Genomic DNA, 18,794 nt, shown 5'->3' on the forward strand with positions numbered 1-18,794 from the left:
ATGGCGGCCGGAGAGCAGGCTCAGAGTCAGCCCACAATCGGATATCGACGATAAAATGCGGCGGGGTAGAGAGGGGGCAGGGAAGGCTGGGAAGAAGAAAAAGAGAGTCGCGACAGAAGAATTGAGCCGAGAGGACAGACAACAACAGCTGCAAGACCAGGGGCAGGTGAGGTCGTCCAAACGGTGCAGCCGTGCTATCGCCCTGGAGTAGTAACGATGGGGACGAGAGATGTCTATTAGGTGATGATCAGAATGGCTCAGAGCGTTTCGCTCCGCCTTTGCGGTCACGGGACTCGGGCGGACGAGGTGCTGTCCTGATCGGGTTAGACCGGCCTCGGAGCGGAGAAACGAGTTGATGCGCCGGGATGATTTTCTACTTGCCTTTCTCGGTCTGCAACTTGGATCGCCGGCGAGAAAAAGCAGATCGACTCAGCGTGCAGACACCGAGGAAGCGCGTCCCCGCGGCTTTTATCCCAGCCAAGATGTTTTATGACCTCAATGTCCCCTACAGCCCGGATGATCCCGAGATCTCTCCTACATTAAGCTTTCTTGCAGAACGTACGTCATTGCCTTTAATTCCGGCCACACGACCTGACTCCCGCGGGAGTGATGTACATGCGCTATGGTGGCCACATGAAGAACTAACCTGACCTGCTATCCAGTCGGTTACACAACTGTGGCTCTCTCGCAGACTGTTACCGGAAAGCTCCCTACGAATCCTACTCCCCCACCTGCTCCCAAGAACGTGCCTCAGGGCCTGACGCTGCTGAACCGCTTGAACCTGACCCTCTCCGACCCAGCGCAAAACCAACGTCTCGCTAGTCTTTCTCAAGTCTATGATCTCGTTGCACTGCGACCCACCAATGAGAAGACTCTGTTGAATGCCTGTACCAACCTGGAATGCGATGTGATCTCCGTGGATTTCTCGGTCCGACAACCCTACCACTTTAAGTTCAAAATGCTCTCTGCCGCTATCGCACGTGGAATTCGGATTGAGATTTGCTATGGTCCTGGCATCACGGGAAGCGGTACCGATGCTCGACGCAACCTTATCAGCAACTCCATGTCATTGATCCGGGCGACACGCGGGAGGGGCATTATCATCTCCAGCGAGGCCAGGAGAGCTTTGGCTGTACGGGCACCATGGGATGTGATCAATCTGGCTTGCGTCTGGGGGTTGTCACAGGAGCGTGGGAAAGAGGCAATTTGTGAGGAAGCCAGGAAAGTGACCGCTCTAGCCAAACTGAAGCGGACCAGCTGGCGCGGGATTGTCGACGTTGTTGATGGAGGGCAAAAGCCCAAACCAAAATCTGACACCCCGGCAAACGGTCAGAAGAGTGCCTCCAAACAGAAAAAAGCCTCCGGGGCACAGGGTAATGCGGACAGCCTGAAGAGGAAAGCATCTGTGGGGTCCGAGACGGTTGAAGCAGAGAAGCCTCTTTCTAAGCGTGAAATGAAACGCAGGGCCAAGAAAGTGCGACTAAATGTGGTTGATGGAGATGGTAGCGACACGGGGGCTGCACCTGCCGAGGGTTAATCGGATAACGATACAAATTCTTCGGTATATCTGTCGACAGAGCTTCAGGCAAGGTTCCGCCTTTGGCCTGGGCAAACATACAAGGGTGTCCGTAAGGCTGAATCAGGGAGGTGCTACACTGCGTTACACGACTCTCACCTGCTCTGCGATTCGGCTTGGAGGACCTCTCCCAGGAGTCCAGTTGCAGACAGGGCCTGACCCGTCATCCGAGCGGAGACTTGACCGAGCATTTTGGTCAGAAGCACCGTGGTGGTAGCGACAGCTATATTTTCAATACAAAGTGTGTCGAAAATGTCACCCGAAGGACAATCTACAGCTGAGATGTGGCGAATGATCGTTTCAACGAGCGACTATGCCATCTTTATGCCTACGCAGGGAGCAGATCCTTGGAGACTTGTCTAAGACAGACATTCGAGAAAGGTTACCCTCACGGTCGAGGGTTACACCACAACATGGATGGACAGGCCATCTGACAGCCACTGGGTAGGTAGGCTACCACCCTGGCCCGATAGGGCTGATCACTAAGACTATTATTTGAACATAATCTTAGGTACAATACTAAATCAAACTAAATCTTAAAACAATTAGTGCACGGGACAGGGAAGGTCGCTTATTCTAAGCTTCACCAATAATTTCGAGATCTTATGTAGTACCTGCCTACTACCTAGCTTCCTAGATAGTCAGCCCTATTGTGTTAAGTTTGCGCCCCTGTTCACGAATAGCACCAAAACAAACCTAAATAAATTGCCATGAAAAGTAAACAAAATAAAATAATATGTAGACTAGCCAGACACAACTTATTGAACTTGAAGAATAATCCATAGTTTGTCATAACTATCATCGCAACTAGAAGCGCGGTCATGTGCCTAAAAAGGCCCGGGTGACCCACAGTAACATTTATATATAATGTCAGGCGGGTGAATACCCGTCCCAATAACACGCTCTTGAAGAGTAAACTAAATGCCGATCATACTGAGCTGCGGGATTTAAACAAATCCAGTGATAAATCATCTCATTAAGAGACCTGATTAAACTAAGTATCCGATTAGGTTTTCCCTGAGTCCTTCAGCTGAATCAACATGCACGTGCATAGTATCTCGTGGAGGGTAGTTTCGTTTCTGAAATTGGTATAGAGGGGTATGGTTGAAGAAAAAGAGGAACTAAGAAACAAATAGAAATAGAACAGGAAAAAATGCCAATATAGTAGAGTGCGTGGGAAATGAAGAAGGGAACAACTTATGTGCAGCAGGCTTTTACCATAGAAAAGAACCCATACATAGCAAGAAAATGAAGAGCCATTTAGAAGAACGCCGAGGTGAGATTTGCAGACAACAGACACACGTACACACACCTACATGAGAAAAAAAATAAAACGAGATGAAAAGGGAGTACATTAGACACCCTCTAGTTCGACAAGGACTCGTAAATCCCCGTCCATCCAGTCGACGTTGCCAGCGGACAGGAGAGCAATGGTCCATTCACCATCGTTTTGCACGGGAGTGAGTCCGCCAGGAAGCCAGACCTTGAACTTCCACTGGACAGAGGAGTTCCAGTTGCCTGTGGTGGGATCTAAGGCCGATTCGGAGGGAAGGCCTGGTAATTGTCCAGGGAAGCGACGAGTGATGAGTTGTTTGAGGGTCTCGAGATCTCGGGTCTGGCCCGCGGGTAAGTCGAACCGGGGAAGAATACGCTTCCCTCCTTGCAGGATATTGATCCGAAGAGAAAGGGGAGGTTGAGTACCGGCCGTTCCAGAGGGCTCGTTGTTTGCCATGTGAGGGAAGCTAAGGGGCGGGAAGGGTTGAGACTGAGCTTGATCGTCACCAGACGAATGTTCCGGTTGCTTGCCAGCTAGGCTGTCGCGAATTATGCGCGAGACATCTCGCGTAATGCTGCTTGCACTGTAGGGAGAGTTCAGTCAGTATGTTTCGTCTCATGTATACAAAGACAGGGATGGGGATGAAGCGTACAATTCATTTCTGGCGGGCCGATTATGAGAGCCACCAATTCGCCACCGCAAGTCAGATGTGGTATCTGCCTCTAGTATACGACAAACGTTCTCATCCTCACAGGGCGTTGGACAGTCATAGTCACCGTTGTGGATGATTTGATAGTGACTGTCAACAGCAGCCACTAGTCCGCGCCAATCTGGCTGCTGAAGGCCTGAAAGATACCACAGATTGTCCAGTTCATAATTTTGATTGTACAAGTCATATGACTTGGCAATTTCATTCCAGTCTGTCGTGTAGCCATCCAGGAACAGATCCGTCAACCCCATGTCTAATTGTTGTGAGGTGGATGGCATCGTTTGCGTTCCCGACATTGGGGCTTGTGTGGATGTGTATCCTTCGGGGAGATTTGGTTGCGCATGCATTTGCAACTGCTCTTCCACAGGGAATCTGGGAGGACTGGCGCTGTTGAAATTCTGAAGGCTTTCCTCCGTCTTCCGTCGTCGGCGCTCCTCCGTTCCACCTTTTCGCGTTTCGACGGCATATTGCCGTTGCCGTTCATTGGTGACCATTCGCCTCAGCAGGGGGATGACCAGCGAAATAATCTTCTGTTGGTCGCGGGGCCAAATGTAGGTCCTCGGGCCCATGTCCTCGTTGGCCACATTCTCGCCAAAGAATCGCTCGCCGTGGCCTTCGGCCTCCAAGAAATGGCGCACGCAATTCCAAAGCCTCAGCTTCACCATCTCCGTGTCGCCCTTTCCACGCTGACCGACGCATTCCCGGCGCTCTGGGTGCGCATCATCGAGCATGTATCCCTTGGCTGCAGCTTGGAGATGTAGGAAGTTCTCGGGCGAGAGTTCTAAGGACGTGAAAAGTTTGGACATTGGTGGACGCGTATACTTTTTATTGCTGGATGGCTGGCGGAACAGAGCCGCGGCGGAATGCAGACCGACAGCGCGGGCATCGGACAGCGACTGCGGCGGCGCAGCTCGAATATCCAAACCATCTCCACCGTAGCTATGAGAGTGATGGTGATGCGACTGCTGGCCGTGGCCTCCCGAATGACCAATTCCACCCCCGGATGCTGCTAATGCCGGATCTAGCGGATCGTCGCCTCTTTTCCTCTTCTTTGACACACTCCTGGACAAGCCAGAGGACTGGCCCTGGTCGTTCGGGGCACCCGACCCCGGCACTCGCAAATGCCTTCCATTGCCCATACTCGTCCCGAAACCTGAATCGCCAAAGCCTTCGTCGTCGATATGTATATCGGGTCCATATCCATCTAGATGGTGTTGGTGTCCTGTTGCGCCTGCCGCTGCAGCGACTGCGGCCGCGGCCGCCCACTCGGAGACATCCTGGCCAGCTGCCGCGGTGGCTGCTTCGACGAGTCCGGCAAGTTGGTTCTCGTTTGGCGCGTATCCGCTTGTCGCGAGGTTCGAATTAGGATCGATTCCGGTAGATGGAGCCGTTTGGTTTTGAGAGAATTCGGCGGCCGAAGTTGACGGAGGATGCTGATTCTGAGCGGATGTAGACGTCATGGCCACGAATTAAGGATGCGCGATGGCGCCTGAATAACTTGCAGCGAGACCGTATGAATGATTATGCGTACGCGAAACAGGGTTAATCGTATTGAGGCGATTAAGAATAGAAAATCGCGTGGTTGCTTGAAAGTAGATCCCCTAACCGGACCGCGGATAATGATTAGTATGGCGCCAGCGGCTTGAGCAAGCTCCAATTGCAATATGTAATTCAAATGACGCAAATCCTAGCACAAATTTCGATCAGGTTCCTGAGCAAAGTGCAAAAATCGCGTGAAATTTCAAAAGCAATGGTTATAGATAGCTGTTCGCGGAGTCGCGCGTTTCTCGCAGCCCTCCCCTTGCTAGATCAAGGACAAGATAGAGCTTCTGGGTTAGCTGGGTGCTCCAAGCGATAAAAAGCGACCCTGAAGCTCGTGATCCAAAGAAGCTGGCACGTAGAGGGGAAGCCAAACGCCTCCGACAGCCTGTCGAGGTCGAGTCGCGCAAGTCGCGATAAGTTGATAAATGCGATAGTTTGGTATGACGCTGTTTGCGTCGTTTGAAGGATGGACAGACAGTGCAAACTCTAGCAGATCCAGGGCACGTGATGAGTTAGCGCAGCTTAGTCATGTGGGTGCAAACAATCCCTTCCGAATGGAGAAATGATCGGAGCATTCCATTCTCCGTATTTATTTATTTGTTATGGCTTCATCCACAGACTGCTGTCTTGTAGCAGCAGCTTTAAGTTCATATTTCCAAGATAGTACTTGTCTACATTTTACTGTGAAAAATCTTACCCCAAAGTTATTTGTTGTTGGACAGAACGGATGTTGCTCAAACAGAGCACTTCAAATAACCTAGGTGTGCATAGGTACACAGAGGGCTAGACAGATTGCAAAATGGCTTCAGACAGTATGATTTAGGTATCTAGATCTTCTGCAAGTTGCTCCCCTAGTTGCGATACACATTTTCTGAGGCAGATGCTTCGTGGACTTTTGGACTGAACTTGACTCGCATCCTCATTCCATCTACCGGCTTAAGGGTCACCTCCCTAGCCTGTTGTGCATCGTGTCAGCATTCCTCGAGCTCAAAAATAGTACCAATCATGGAAAACTTACATCATAAAGCTCCGAAAGCACTTTATACTGCCCTTTGTTGTTCAAAGTCGGCTCACCATTTGCCGAGTAATCAGTCTCCCCTAGGCCGACCTTGGAGAAATCATACCGTCGCACGATGCAGGCAAGGATGACTCGCGCTTCAATATTGGCCAGCTCCTGACCAATGCAAGACCTGGGACCACGCTCGAATGGACGCCATGCGGTAGCTGGAAACGAGCTCATTTCTGTCTTGTTCAACCAGCGCTCTGGCATGAAATCATTTCTCGTTTCACCATAGACGAGTGTATCGCGTTGAACCATAGAAAGACAGTTATAAATAATAAGCCCGTCGATGTACAGCTGTTGACCGTCCGTCAGTCGAACCGATTCTCCGGACCCGGGAGCAGCCATCCGTGCCGTTGCGCCTGGTGGATGCAGCCGGAGTGTCTCTTTGATAATTGCAGAAAGATACGACATCTGTCCAATGACCACTGCACCTTCAGATATCAGCCTCTGGCGGATGTCACCGGGACCTGAGTTGGGCCCGAAGATCCTGTCCAGCTCGGCGTGAAGAGCCTTGAGGACATGTGGAGTCCGACTGAGCTCGTATGTTGCCCATTGTAGTAGAGTGCTCGTCGTATCCTGTCCAGCGAAGAGAAATACTTTGACTTGATCACATGTGGAGTCTAAGATGTCCGGGGTCAGTTCTTCGGTTCCGCGCAGACTAAGGCCGACGATGGTCTTTGAAATGCGGACCGTGTCATCCGTTAGAGGTTTGCCGTGGGAGTCGAAGAATTTCTCCTCAACGTATGTTTTGATGAGAGGATTCAATTTTGCCGCCAGAGCCTTCCGACGTCGTTTAATGCGTGGATCAGTCCAGAAAATGGCGCTATCGCCATCGAGGTAACTTGACAGAAGCTTCCAGTAAAGACGTCCTATCTCGCTTTGCCTTGACACGTCTGACTGATTGTTCAAATCGACTCCCAAAGTCACTGCGCCTGTATCACACCGGTTTAGTTCATACTCGATGAATAGAAAAACCAAACTCACAAATAATTTCATATGTCACAGAATTGCACAGATCCCCGAATCTGAATACTTCACCAGACTGAGCGCGAACGTCGAGCTGATCCATAAATCTCCAGACCCTGTCCAGAATGACCGGCAGCAAGCCTATCAAATGAGGGAACGCAAACCCTGGGTTGAACCTTTTGCGAAGCATCTTCCACTCCATCTCTTCGCGCGTAATGATCGGCCCTTTACCAATGAGGTCTGTAAATTGCTGCATGGTCGGCGATTTACTAACGCTGTACGGAAATTGCTTCGACGGCTGAACGAACTGCTCGGCAACTTCATGACTGGCTACGATACAGAGAACGCGCTCAGCTGGCCGGAGGTCGAGTATGAATGCAGATGGCTTTCCCAAGCTTTCCCATATCTTTGTCAGGGCAGCATCTGTACGCCTTAATTCAGCATCTGTCTAGAGTAGAAAGGGGATTGTCTGACAAACCACTATGTGCGCCTGGAGGACACTCTTGTATAGCCTGGTGCATGACTTTCAAATGACCCCAGAGGAGGGATGGCTGCGGCTGTGGCCATGATGCGTGCTGTTTAAAGCGGTAATAGTAAAGTTGAGTGTAAAGATAGGCTGCTAAGAGAGGAAGCAACAGGAAGAGAACCAAGGCGATTGTTGGCGAATAGCCAAATATTTCAAAGACCAACGACATGGTAGTAATCTGTTGGCGACCTCGCGTCACCGAGGAGGAGCTGCCATCAGGTTGCAGGTAAGCATTGGAAAAATATAGACAGAGGGGTCTTTGCGCGAGAAGTAAGAGGATCTATACAGGTACCATCACATGACTCGAAGCTATATAAACAACCGGAGACCCCCGCTCTGGTAGAGGACCCGTGGATTTGATGAGGATGAACCATGAATGCGAAAGGAAGACTCTTTTGCAAATTCCCTAATAGAGATACATGGCTTGAGCCCCTTGCATCATCAGGTGGCACCAACCGGAACTTCAGGCGGTGAATGTGAAAGTCCTGCAATGTATGTCGCAGCCCCTTGATTTTGATGTCATGAGTCTATCCATCTCAGACTCTAGTGAATGGTCCCAAAGAAGGTGGTGAACATAATCCATTTGCCCTCCAAACGTATACCATGGCGGAGAAGATAGCCAGTAGTGTACGTCACCCCATCAAAATGCCAAGGGAGCTGTACTGACCGAGCTCGTAGGATCCCAGTATGACGAGCAAACAAAGAACCGTGCCGATGGAGGTTCTAAACCTTTCCATGTCTCGTACTGGCACCATGTGTGAGCATATTTTCTCCCTCAACCAAGCTACAGTAATCCCTCAACTCAGACTCCAGAGCGAAACTATGCTAAGCTCAACTATACAACATAACTAACATATCTCCAACATAGCAATGCAAAAAGCCCTTGGAATACTTGGCATTAACTGCTACCACGGGGCAGATATGTTCGTTTCCTTGCCCATTGAATTCCAGCTCTGGAGTCATCTACTCGGGGCCAAGTTCTCCTATAGAAACGACAGTTTCCATCGCGAGCGAAGAATCTGGGATCGCCTTCTTGGCAATTTCAACGGGGTATCTGACATCCCCTGTATTGCTTTCGCGGAAGAGCTGCGCGAAGTGTACCCCGACGCGAAAGTGATTCTCGTCTCGCGCGACGTGGAGTCATGGAAACAGAGCTTCATGAGCGTTGTGGGGACTGTAATGAACGATAGGAAGATCGTGTGGCTAGCATGGTACGTCAGACAGATTGTGCTTGAGCATGGGCATAACATTGGAGAGATCTGAGCCACAGACCTTAACATCGAAAGCTTAGGATTGACCGTTGGCGATTCAGTCCGTTCAGAGAGGTCCTCAAATTATCGATAGAAGGACTCTTTGGTGGGACCTCGATAGAGCACATCAATGACAACGCGGTAAGAACATACCGGGAGCATTATGACCTTGTGCGGAGGATTACGCCACCCGAGCAACTGCTCGAATATGAATTAGGGAGTGGATGGGAGCCTCTGTGCAAGTTCTTAGGAAAGCCGGTCCCAAGTGAGCCGTTCCCACGGATCAATGATCGCGAGTCACTCCAGAAATCATTTCACCAGGGGATGCGTATTGAGCTCCTGAAATGGGTGGGAGTTGCTGCTGCTGCGGTGGGAGGATCAGTTTTGCTAGTCTGCAAAGGAAGGGATTTATTTGATTTGGTTTTTGCACGCGTCCGTTAGCAATTTCAAAATGTACGACATATGACTTGACAAGACGTCAGAGTGAGTACTGATTTGTTCATTGAGCAGCCGGCAAATCTCTAATTGGTTGTAGTTGATCCGCGTGTCTCCTGAGTTTGCAAATCTAGTTGATCGATTCGGCTGTATTAAAATTGCCATGAGATATGTCATCATACAACTGACTTACTCCTAAAGATATCACACTCGATGTAATCAAGTTTTTGAGTCAACAAGCTCATAAATTTGACTGACGGAATGAATATAGAGACAGAAGAAAGCGAATACCATGTCCATGACAAGAGTTGGGCCAGAATGCTGTGGCGACAAATAATATCTAAAGGATGAGGTCCGTGGTATATCCGATGGGACGGATGATGAAACTCAAACCGGACAGAAAAAGTGTCAAAGCGTGCTCGAGGGGGCTAGGCAAGCTTAAGTCTTTGCACTGATTTGATAATGCACTGATAGAGGCCCCTGGGTCCAAATATTTGGGTTTCATTCTCGACCGGATTTGGACAAACTGGTGAGCATGCCTGGTCTATAACAGAGCATGAGCGAAATGAGTGAGCCCGAATTTGCAAAATGGACACCAGTGTTATTCGAAATGCCTCGGGGAAGGTAAGGACAAGTTTTCTTCAAGTTAGAGCGCGTATAGCCGGTTTTTCTCATGTTTCAATTCCTTAAAAGAACTGCAAAGGGCGCTATCTCGACAGCTAGGGACCGGTTGTAGACTCGCAGTCCGTTGTGACACGAAGTATTTGTCCTAGCCGGGTTTAAAATGCGGTTTTATAGGTGAGATAGACTTGGGTAGCAGTTCACTTTCTAGACCGACTGCTAGTCTGTCTTGCAATTAATCCTCCGGTAGCAGAATGCCAGAAGCCGGCAATGAAGGGCTCCGGTTGTGATCGTCCGTCAAAATTGTCCGAGGAACTCACACTCAGAGATGAAAATTGCTTGGGCAATGGAATCTGTCGCACCTCAGTGCAGATACTGTGGTTCTGTTCATAACAAACAAGCTGTAGTAAATAATTTGTTCAATGATCACGCCATTATAGCACAGGCTTACTCTCATTTGGAAAGATTGGCCTTAATTCGAAGAGGGCTGCATATAGAAGAACCCATACCTTCCAAGCCATTTTGAAGAGACTGGAGTTAAATGTATTACGCGTTTCGGCAAGATGGCACCTTTGAGGAATAGACAATGCTCGATAGAGCTAATTGGCTTTTAAACCAGCCTGGTCTGTGCAACAATATGCGAGTGACTGGCCTATTTTGCATGTAACAAACAAAGTTGAGAGATGAAGAAAGCCTGTTTGTTTAACACTTGAAGACTCAGAATAGGCTTCTACATGCAAGGGGTGATACTCAGCTGATAAGATTGTCTTTTAAGCTTTGAAGAGATTGCTTGTGCCTGGAACAAGATTTAGTATGCAGGCGAAGAAACAACCATTTCAGTCTCAACCGAAGAGGCTATACGAGAGAGTAGCGAGTCAACCGCAGTTAGCTTTGAGATTGCCTTCTGAAGACCAGTAAGCCCATCGCTGAAAGGATATCAAGTAGACTCGAGCCAATAGTAGGACGGATATCATGCTGAGGAATTCTGCACTGCAAGAAATTCGCCCCTGAGACTTCCAGCTCAGCTTCGGGAGAAGAGAGAGCTAAGCTTAGCGGAAATAAGCTTGCATGGATAGATATAAGCGCGTCATTGGGGAACTAAACTGTAAGCTTCTTTCTCAAGGGCTATGATGAGATACATCTGATTACCAGGACAACTGAGCTAAGGCTGCATGCACATATCACCTCGCATAGTCCTGCAAGTCTGCAATTCGCAAGATGTGCCACATATTACGAGCACCTGCCAGCGTCGTAATAACTGCAAGAAGGGCCGTGCTTAAATGCAGCGTAACCTTGACATAGTTGAAACAGACCTTAATCCTTGTCCTGTGACTGAACAGAAGGTAATTTCCCGGCCCCCTAGCAGATATATCTGATTATCTAGGGAGGAACAGACTCGCTAGTCAGGACTTTCGAGGTGTGCCGTACACCGCGTGAAGAACTATCTTGCAAGGACCGATTCTTTTAAGCGAGACTTCATCTTTATACCGAAATACACAATGACTCGCATTGCGGATTACCGTGTTCAGGCCAAAGCAGAGACGACAAAGCGCCTGATTGCACAGCTAATCAATGAGGAACTGGCGAGACTTACTATTAGTGCTTGCGGTCAGTCTGAGATATATGAAGCTTGTATTTCAAAAGATGGCGATACCACCCGACGAATACTGCTTTGTGTACGTGACAGGAACCGTTCTCTTGGGCGGCCAAACGACTTCATAGCACCTGTTATTCTGGACAGTGCAGACCTGGAAGTGAAACATGATGATCCGGGCACGATCTTCGACTTCATCTCCTCTTGGTTAGACTGCAATGAGAAAATGAAAGAATCGATCGTCAGCGAGTTGCGGAATTCTGCAATCATGTTAGGTACGAAACCCATCCTGATCGTTCTGGGATGTATAGTGGATCTGAGCTGAGTGGAGACGTCAACTATTAGAAAAATGGATGGAATACGGGGCTAAGAAACCAATGCTCAACCTGAATTCCCCATTTATTGAATGGGAACAGTCGGTCGTTTCAGGCCATCCCACTCATCCGGTATGTATACCAAGTCCCTAGTTGCAGCCATAGGCTAACTATGGCTGGTATAACACATGTAGTTCCACCGAACGTGCTTTGCAGACAAGTTATTAGATTTCCTGGGACCGATTGAGCTTTCGGATATCATATATCCGGGCATCTCGTTTGTCATGCTCCCACGATCCTCTGTCCGAGTCTTTGGGCCATTTGAATACCTCACAAAGTCCCTTCGGGACTTGTTCGAAATTGAGGATATCAGCACTGACAAAAGTATCATCGTGCCATGCCTTTTGCAACAACTCCCCGCTGTCCAGAGGTTCTTTCCGGAAGCAAAAGTAATAAAATCAGTCCCTCATTGCGCCAAGGCCCAGACCTCTATACGAACTGTGTCTGTCTCAGGTTTTGAGCTGGAGAAATTCTCTCTTGCTTGCCTGATAACATCAGGATTCCGGGCTTTGGCATGCTGGGCTGCAGCTCTTGCTGTAGACATGACCTATGTACTTCGGAAGCTACTTCCGTCCGACCTGTGGATATTCGGAGAGGTCGCGGCCATAACCGGCAGCCAGGAAGACGTAAGTGAAGCTCGACATTTGACCTGCGTGCTAAGGGAGAGCCTCGAGGTCAGAGCCGAACGAAATGACGAGAGCTTGATTCTTGTTTCTGCGTTGATGGAAAAACCGGGTAATGGCGAGGCGACATATGCTGAAATATTATTCGACTTGAAAACGGCGGAACGTAAGATAGAATGGTTCAAAGGGTCTGCAATTTTCGTCCCGAAGTGTGTGATAGTATTATAGACTGACACGAACGGATCTAGCTATATCTCATGTCTTCTTCCCTTGGCGCTAGACCCTCTCCGACGTCACGGAATAGGTTGCGAGTTCCATGCGCAGAATACAATCGTGCGCCTCTGCCGCAAGACCAAGTCAATTAAAGGGTTCGCAATCCGAGACCTATCCGGGGTGAGGTTGCATGGGTCTTCACTCAAGGAGCAGGGATTTGACATCAGCAAATTTGACAATGTTTCCACCGAAGAACTCCCAATGTTGTGGAACAGAATGCATCATGCGTTGATACAAAACAATATTGGTTTCATGCTTTACGCTTTTGGTTTAGAAAATAACCCCGAGGGATGGGCTGCTGTGCACTCCATCCTCTCAGACACTTTAGAGTCGGGGAATGATTTGATTGGGAAGGAAATCTTTCAACACTTCTGCAAGGAGACAATGCCGTTCAAATGCTTCATCAACATGAGAATGAATGCTCTGTTCAACTGCGTCAGTACCCTGCCTCATATCCTGAACGTCTTGCTTATACGTGAAACTAGCCAATGAGGATATTGGAAAGGGACATACCGAATGTCCTATTCAAGGAGCTAGCCTAGGCATCTCCAGCTCTTTTTCATGGGTAAATATTTGACCGTCAAAAGTACTCAGACTGAATGATGGAAAGTCCACTGATGTGGTTGGAACGACCTTCGCCGGATGAAATGGTAGGATGGCAGATCTTCGAGCAGTGAGAGAAGTATATAAGCCTCGAATCAAGCCAAGAGCCTATGAAAGATCGGACAATGTCATAATTTTGATAATCCCAGTAGTACGTAGTTCGAGGTGAAAGAGCCACGCGTTGACTTTGACATAAAAGTAGATGGGAATTGAGTGAAGTGAAGCGAAGGTGGCCTGAGCAGTGAATGCCAGGCCTTACTCACATGACCCCTCTACTCTCACCTTTACCTTCCAGTTGTTCTTCCTCCTGGCCTTCCACTTGCTATCTATCCTTGTCTTCTAGTCGCTCTTTAGCTTTTCCTCCTTTCAAGTTGCTGCTTATCTCTCCAGCAGCCAATTCCTGTCCCATTCTCCCAAACAAATGCGACCAATCCTAACTCTCTAAGGTAAGTCCTAGACTGATCCCTGCTTAAACATACTGACAAAGACGGTGATACAGCTCGATAAAAAACCGCGATCTGTCGTCATGGGCATCAGACTCCCCGACCCCCTACCCACAGCCGAGTCCAAGGCCCAAAACCAGGCCGAAGGTGCACCCGATGATGCTCAGATCAAAGCCGAAATAGAACGCCACCAGGCTTCACTTCAGGATGAAATCGACCGTGAGATGGTCTCAGAAGATTTCAGTCCACAGCGCAGACGGGTTGAGGATTTGGCCAGATCACTCTTCCGCCCGATGACCGATGTGCTCGAAGAGACTCGACGCAGCTGGAACAGACGCCATCATGACTCTGGAAATAATGGAGAAGATACTACAGGGCCTGAAAGGAACAATGCGAGGAGACGCTTGGCAATGGAACGCTTCATTTCCCCATATGCTTCGACGGAATGGAGATCTCCTAACTACACGCAGTCCAATTCCGCGCAGCCTCAACCTCCGACTAGGGATGAGTATCGTGCGTGCTTTCTCTGGCATGGGGACGTACGCCACTGTATTCATTGCCGGAATACTTCGCCTTTTCTCCGCAGTGATCCTCCTGCTACCGAGACTCACGAGAATAATCTCCGAGCCCAGAGAGCTCGACAGCGGGCAAGGCTCATGCGCGCTAGTGTGTTTAATGGATCCAGTGGGGCTGCGAGTGAACGTCCAGAAGCCAGTGAGAGGGATTTGCCTGATGAACAGATTTGAGATGCATAGTACTTGTTGAGCTCGAAGCTGGAAACCGAGAAATCATCCGTCATGATACCTTGGCATATCGATGTCTTTGGGATAGATGAAAGGCAGGAGGATTGTGCAAGTGATATGAATTCCTTGTAATACAGACTGATACTTAATCATGCAATGTAAGGCTTTGATTACTTATGCAATGAGAGAATCTTGGCGTTGAAGCGGCCAGCCAATCCTATAACTTTAGCGCTGCAGGTTCCTCTTCCATCTCACAAAGCACACATCACATCAACTCAAAATGCCCCTCCTTCAAATACCCAACGAATTACTGGTCTCTATCGCCAGGGAATTATGCTGCCGCAACGACATCACAGCATTTTTGCAGGCAAATAAACATCTGTACAATCTGCTGAAGAACATCTTCCAGATATACGACATTCCCGAGCGCCACGACTCGCTTCTTTCTTGCGCCGCAATCAGCGGGAACCCAGCGCCCGTGTCAAATATTCTGAAAGACATGCTACAAGTGAACATCAACGCTCGACCGGTTCCACAAAGGCTTAACGATAGATTCCATCGCCCAACTCCCCTGACTGAAGAGGAAAAGGAAATATACGGAGAGCACTACTACCAATCTACCCTGTATCGGATGGGGTACGAAAAGGAAGACATCCTCGTCATTCAAAATGCGTTTACCGATGCAGTAGCACATGGTCGAATGGAGGTTGTTCAACTGTTCATCGCGCGATGTGTTAACGTGAACTACCAACATGGCAAGCGCAATGCGCTCTATGCTGCGGTTGCCAACGACCACCAGGATCTCGTGGATGTTCTACTTGCGAGAGGTGCTTTTTGCAACTCCCAGCGATGTGCTCTCCAGCTGGCCTGCGAAAAGCATCAATACCGCATGGTCCGGAGTCTACTGGGACGGGCGCTCTGCTTGGAACTCTCCGATGTTTTGAGATCGGCAGTGACCAGAGGAGACAGATCTACCGTGTTCTTTTTGGAAGAAAACGGACTCGATATTCAAAAGCACGGCTACTGTGCCTTACAAGAGGCCATTGAGAAAGGAGATGTAAATATGGTAAAATGGTTGGAGAATAAAGGGGCGACTGATCAACCCTGATCGCCGCGAATTTTCCGAATACAGGACTTACCAGCTGATCCTGCAATGAGAGCCAGCCTGACGATATAGCCAATAACATCGTATTCTGTGCCAACTCCTGGTTCACAACACTACCGGCACGAGACTAGGATCCACCAGCTTAGGTTCATATAACACCACCACCAAGATCAACCGAGTACGCATCCAGCCACTGTCAGAATGCCATCTCTAAAGCCCAATGCTGTCCTCATTGTTCACGGCGCCTACTTCCTCCCGCCAGCCTGGGATGCTTTTAGCCACTCACTCTCCCAGCGCGGGTTTACAGTGCGATGTCCGCGTCTGCCGACTTGCGGTGACACTCGGCCCCCACAGGCGCTATTAGCCGATGACGTCGCGGCGGTGCGATCAGCAGCAGAAGAGCTGATGGCAGATGACCATACGATCCTCGTCCTATCTCACTCGTACGGGGGAATCGTGGCCTCAGAGGCCATCACTCCAGACCTATACATCAACACCAAGGAAAAACCGAAGGGGGTATCCCACATCGTCTACCTATCTGCGTGGCTAATTCAACCCGGATCAACACTGTCCTCTGTGATAGAAAAATACGGTTTACAGTGCCAAGTCGACCTGGGGAACAACAACGACGGCACTGTATTTGCAAAGAACGCGCCAGACTCATTCTACAATGACATCGAACGGGAGAAAGCAGAGTGCCTGGCGAGAGACAACGTGACGCACAATTTGGCGGCTGCCATGGGCGTAATGACGCATGCTCCGTGGAAAGACATTCCCTGCCTATACGTGCACTGTGCGAAGGATTTGGCGATCAGGATAGGATTGCAGGAGGGCATGGTTAAAGATGCGATGGAGAATGGAGCACGACTGGCAACGACGACAATACAAGCAGGCCATTGTCCGTTTCTCAGTCGGCCCGAGGAATTAATCCAAATTATCGAGAGCGTGGTAGAGAGTAACTAATTCCACCGCATAAGAGAACGCATACAGAAATCGCAACGAAAAATAGACCATCCATCCATTCACACAATAAACCCAGTTTACCTCGCAACCTCAATCTCCCTCGTCTCCATCTTCCCTTCGCCCGTCCTCTTCTCATCCAAGAACTCCTCCGCCACCGGATTAACATGACCAACGACGGCATCTTTCCCATCGAAGAGCAGCGCAATCTGCTCGAGACTCGGCCCTTTGGTCTAGATAAATCAGCATCGTCCCCTCAGCACCATCACGAACCGAGCCACTAGAACAGGAATAAAAACACTCACCTCAATGAAAAACAAATACACCACGACAAACTGCACGATAATCCACCCCACATAGAAGAAATAATACTTCCACGCAAACGCATCGATCCCGATCGGATTGACGTACGTGTTGAACGCACCCGTCGCGCCCGTAACGAGCCAGAACAGCGCAATACCCTTTGAACGCATCGAGTAGGGCAGGATTTCAACCACTTCACAACCAGTCAGCTATACCCACACCAGGTAAAGGAACTCAACGACCACCACAACAGGCGTCGATGACCTAAACCCAAAGAACATACCATACAACATCATCGCGCCCGTCCACCCAATATTATGCACCCCACTATACAAATAGATAAACGCGACAGTGGCATACGAAGCGGGCTGACTGTCGGTCTCGACATAGACGCCCGTGCAGGCCGTGATCAGCGCAAAGACGACCCACATGAGCGCCATGGACCAGAGCAGCAGGGGTCGACGACCGACGCGGCCCGGCAGGAAGGCGAAGGCGAGTGAGCACGCGAAGCTGAACATCTGGCTGGTGGCGGTGATCAGGGTGGTTTCGATTTCGCGCGTGATGCCGGCGGACTTGAGCATGCTGCCGAGGTAGTAGCTGACGAGGCCGTTGCCGGACCATTGTTTGCAAACTCCTGGGCGGTTGGCGGGTTAGACTACTGACTAGCGAAGGATGTAGCTATGGGAGAATACTAGGGGGGCTACGTACCGCACCAGACGAGAATGAACGATCGCCAGCGGTTACCGCGCGAGTTGAACAGCGCGCTCCACGAGGTATTGTTGGCCGCGATCTCGAGCTCGATGGTTTCTTTCATTTCCTGGAACTCGAACTGAACGACGGGGTCGTCGGGGTTGCCGTTGCCGTGGTATTTGACGAGGATCTGGAGGGCGGCGTCTTCGCGGCCTTTGCTGATGAGCCAGCGGGGGGATCTGCTTGCGTTAGATGCATTCTGTGTCATACGGCGGAAGACTTGCTCAGGAAGTATAAACGATCCGATGGCCTGGATCACAGACGGAAGAGCCTGGAAGACGGTGGGGATTCGCCATGCCCTACCATGATCCTTGGGTTAGACCTTCGGCCTGTAAGCTTCAACCAGGCTATACATACCAGGCACTGGTCATCCGAAACGATCCAAATGTCACCCAAGCGGAAAGAATAGCACCTGCACTATAAGTGGTATTGGACATGGCCGTAGCCGTCGCTCGATGATCAGGGTAGGCCAACTCGCCCATCCAGACGGGGCCGATAGCAGCGACAACCACTCCACCTAGACCCAGGAGAAGACGACCGGCGATGAAAAGACCGGCATTCGAGGCTCCCGTAGCGAGGCCTGTTCCCGCGAGACACAGAATGGCGCCGAAGAGAAGACACCACCGTCGACCGAGTCTGTCCGAGACACTAGAGATGAACACCACGCCGACGATATTTCCTACCATTGTTAGAATCCATACACAACGATGTCTGCGAATGCTTTACCGATCCAGTACATAGCGCTCATCGCACCGAGGAGACTCCCATGAGGGTGGTTGAAATCTAGGTCCCTTAGCCAGCGCATACCAGGAAGTTAACAGCACAGCATACCATTCTGCCAGACCTTCAACTGCTGAACATTATTGATCAACGACGCATCATAGCCCTGTGTGAACTCGCTAAACATCAGAAAAAAGAGCATGAAGTTCAACTTGCACAGGCCGGCATCTTTCCACCACGGCCCTTGCTTGTTAGTCGTCAGCGTGGTATTCTCCAACGCTTGCCGGTCGACCGATTTATCCGCAGTAATCGGCATTATGGGCTTCTTCAGCTGAACCT

General features: G+C 49.8%; 10 protein-coding genes across 10 annotated transcripts; 7 read left to right on the top strand and 3 right to left on the bottom strand.

Annotated features, from left to right (window-relative positions):
- Positions 1-466: 466 nt before the first annotated feature.
- Positions 467-2,016, top strand: P170DRAFT_440029 (PHP domain-like protein). Its single transcript, XM_024849975.1, has one exon. It carries the CDS (start codon positions 959-961, stop codon positions 1,535-1,537), a length of 579 nt encoding a protein of 192 aa, XP_024700087.1. The 5' UTR covers positions 467-958; the 3' UTR covers positions 1,538-2,016.
- Positions 2,017-2,930: 914 nt separating this feature from the next.
- Positions 2,931-5,021, bottom strand: P170DRAFT_449881 (uncharacterized protein; the record flags this gene model as incomplete). Its single annotated transcript, XM_024851076.1, has 2 exons — positions 2,931-3,435; positions 3,505-5,021. 2 exons carry the CDS (start codon positions 5,019-5,021, stop codon positions 2,931-2,933), a joined length of 2,022 nt encoding a protein of 673 aa, XP_024700088.1.
- Positions 5,022-5,954: 933 nt separating this feature from the next.
- Positions 5,955-7,827, bottom strand: P170DRAFT_501651 (cytochrome P450; the record flags this gene model as incomplete). The annotated part of the gene is made up of 4 exons (XM_024854165.1): positions 5,955-6,059; positions 6,122-7,098; positions 7,151-7,576; positions 7,632-7,827. 4 exons carry the CDS (start codon positions 7,825-7,827, stop codon positions 5,955-5,957), a joined length of 1,704 nt encoding a protein of 567 aa, XP_024700089.1.
- A 385-nt stretch (positions 7,828-8,212) lies between these two features.
- Positions 8,213-8,575, top strand: P170DRAFT_266959 (uncharacterized protein). The gene is made up of 2 exons (XM_024843121.1): positions 8,213-8,285; positions 8,337-8,575. Exons 1-2 carry the CDS (start codon positions 8,262-8,264, stop codon positions 8,508-8,510), a joined length of 198 nt encoding a protein of 65 aa, XP_024700090.1. The 5' UTR covers positions 8,213-8,261; the 3' UTR covers positions 8,511-8,575.
- Positions 8,526-9,349, top strand: P170DRAFT_367061 (sulfotransferase family protein; the record flags this gene model as incomplete). Its single annotated transcript, XM_024844787.1, has 2 exons — positions 8,526-8,873; positions 8,945-9,349. Coding segments are annotated over 2 exons (753 nt in total), but the record flags the coding sequence as incomplete, so codon positions are not given.
- A 2,114-nt stretch (positions 9,350-11,463) lies between these two features.
- Positions 11,464-13,320, top strand: P170DRAFT_366652 (uncharacterized protein; the record flags this gene model as incomplete). The annotated part of the gene is made up of 4 exons (XM_024844766.1): positions 11,464-11,833; positions 11,904-12,004; positions 12,211-12,743; positions 12,804-13,320. 4 exons carry the CDS (start codon positions 11,464-11,466, stop codon positions 13,318-13,320), a joined length of 1,521 nt encoding a protein of 506 aa, XP_024700092.1.
- A 437-nt stretch (positions 13,321-13,757) lies between these two features.
- On the top strand, positions 13,758-14,782 carry P170DRAFT_512939 (uncharacterized protein). The gene is made up of 2 exons (XM_024855040.1): positions 13,758-13,877; positions 13,931-14,782. The coding sequence occupies exon 2, from the start codon at positions 13,958-13,960 to the stop codon at positions 14,618-14,620; it is 663 nt and encodes a 220-aa protein (XP_024700093.1). The 5' UTR covers positions 13,758-13,877; positions 13,931-13,957; the 3' UTR covers positions 14,621-14,782.
- A 115-nt stretch (positions 14,783-14,897) lies between these two features.
- Positions 14,898-15,725, top strand: P170DRAFT_479340 (ankyrin repeat domain-containing protein; the record flags this gene model as incomplete). The annotated part of the gene is made up of 1 exon (XM_024853662.1): positions 14,898-15,725. One exon carries the CDS (start codon positions 14,898-14,900, stop codon positions 15,723-15,725), a length of 828 nt encoding a protein of 275 aa, XP_024700094.1.
- A 198-nt stretch (positions 15,726-15,923) lies between these two features.
- Positions 15,924-16,685, top strand: P170DRAFT_479341 (alpha/beta hydrolase; the record flags this gene model as incomplete). Its single annotated transcript, XM_024853663.1, has 1 exon — positions 15,924-16,685. One exon carries the CDS (start codon positions 15,924-15,926, stop codon positions 16,683-16,685), a length of 762 nt encoding a protein of 253 aa, XP_024700095.1.
- A 77-nt stretch (positions 16,686-16,762) lies between these two features.
- On the bottom strand, positions 16,763-18,771 carry P170DRAFT_449884 (MFS hexose transporter; the record flags this gene model as incomplete). The annotated part of the gene is made up of 8 exons (XM_024851077.1): positions 16,763-16,915; positions 16,988-17,178; positions 17,269-17,619; positions 17,694-17,914; positions 17,960-18,034; positions 18,093-18,414; positions 18,462-18,518; positions 18,567-18,771. The coding sequence occupies 8 exons, from the start codon at positions 18,769-18,771 to the stop codon at positions 16,763-16,765; spliced, it is 1,575 nt and encodes a 524-aa protein (XP_024700096.1).
- Positions 18,772-18,794: the final 23 nt, after the last annotated feature.

The sequence above is a fragment of the Aspergillus steynii genome, assembly GCF_002849105.1.
Source record: "Aspergillus steynii IBT 23096 chromosome Unknown P170scaffold_8, whole genome shotgun sequence".
Taxonomy (NCBI): domain Eukaryota; kingdom Fungi; phylum Ascomycota; class Eurotiomycetes; order Eurotiales; family Aspergillaceae; genus Aspergillus; species Aspergillus steynii.

Excerpts from the sequence above, each read along its gene's own strand:
- P170DRAFT_440029 (XM_024849975.1), top strand. The coding sequence starts at position 959 with ATGCTCTCTGCCGCTATCGCACGTGGAATTCGGATTGAGATTTGCTAT.
- P170DRAFT_266959 (XM_024843121.1), top strand. The coding sequence starts at position 8,262 with ATGGCGGAGAAGATAGCCAGTAGT. Across the intron at positions 8,286-8,336 it reads CGGAGAAGATAGCCAGTAGT|GATCCCAGTATGACGAGCAA; the intron begins GTACGTCACCCC and ends CCGAGCTCGTAG.
- P170DRAFT_512939 (XM_024855040.1), top strand. The coding sequence starts at position 13,958 with ATGGGCATCAGACTCCCCGACCCCCTACCCACAGCCGAGTCCAAGGCC.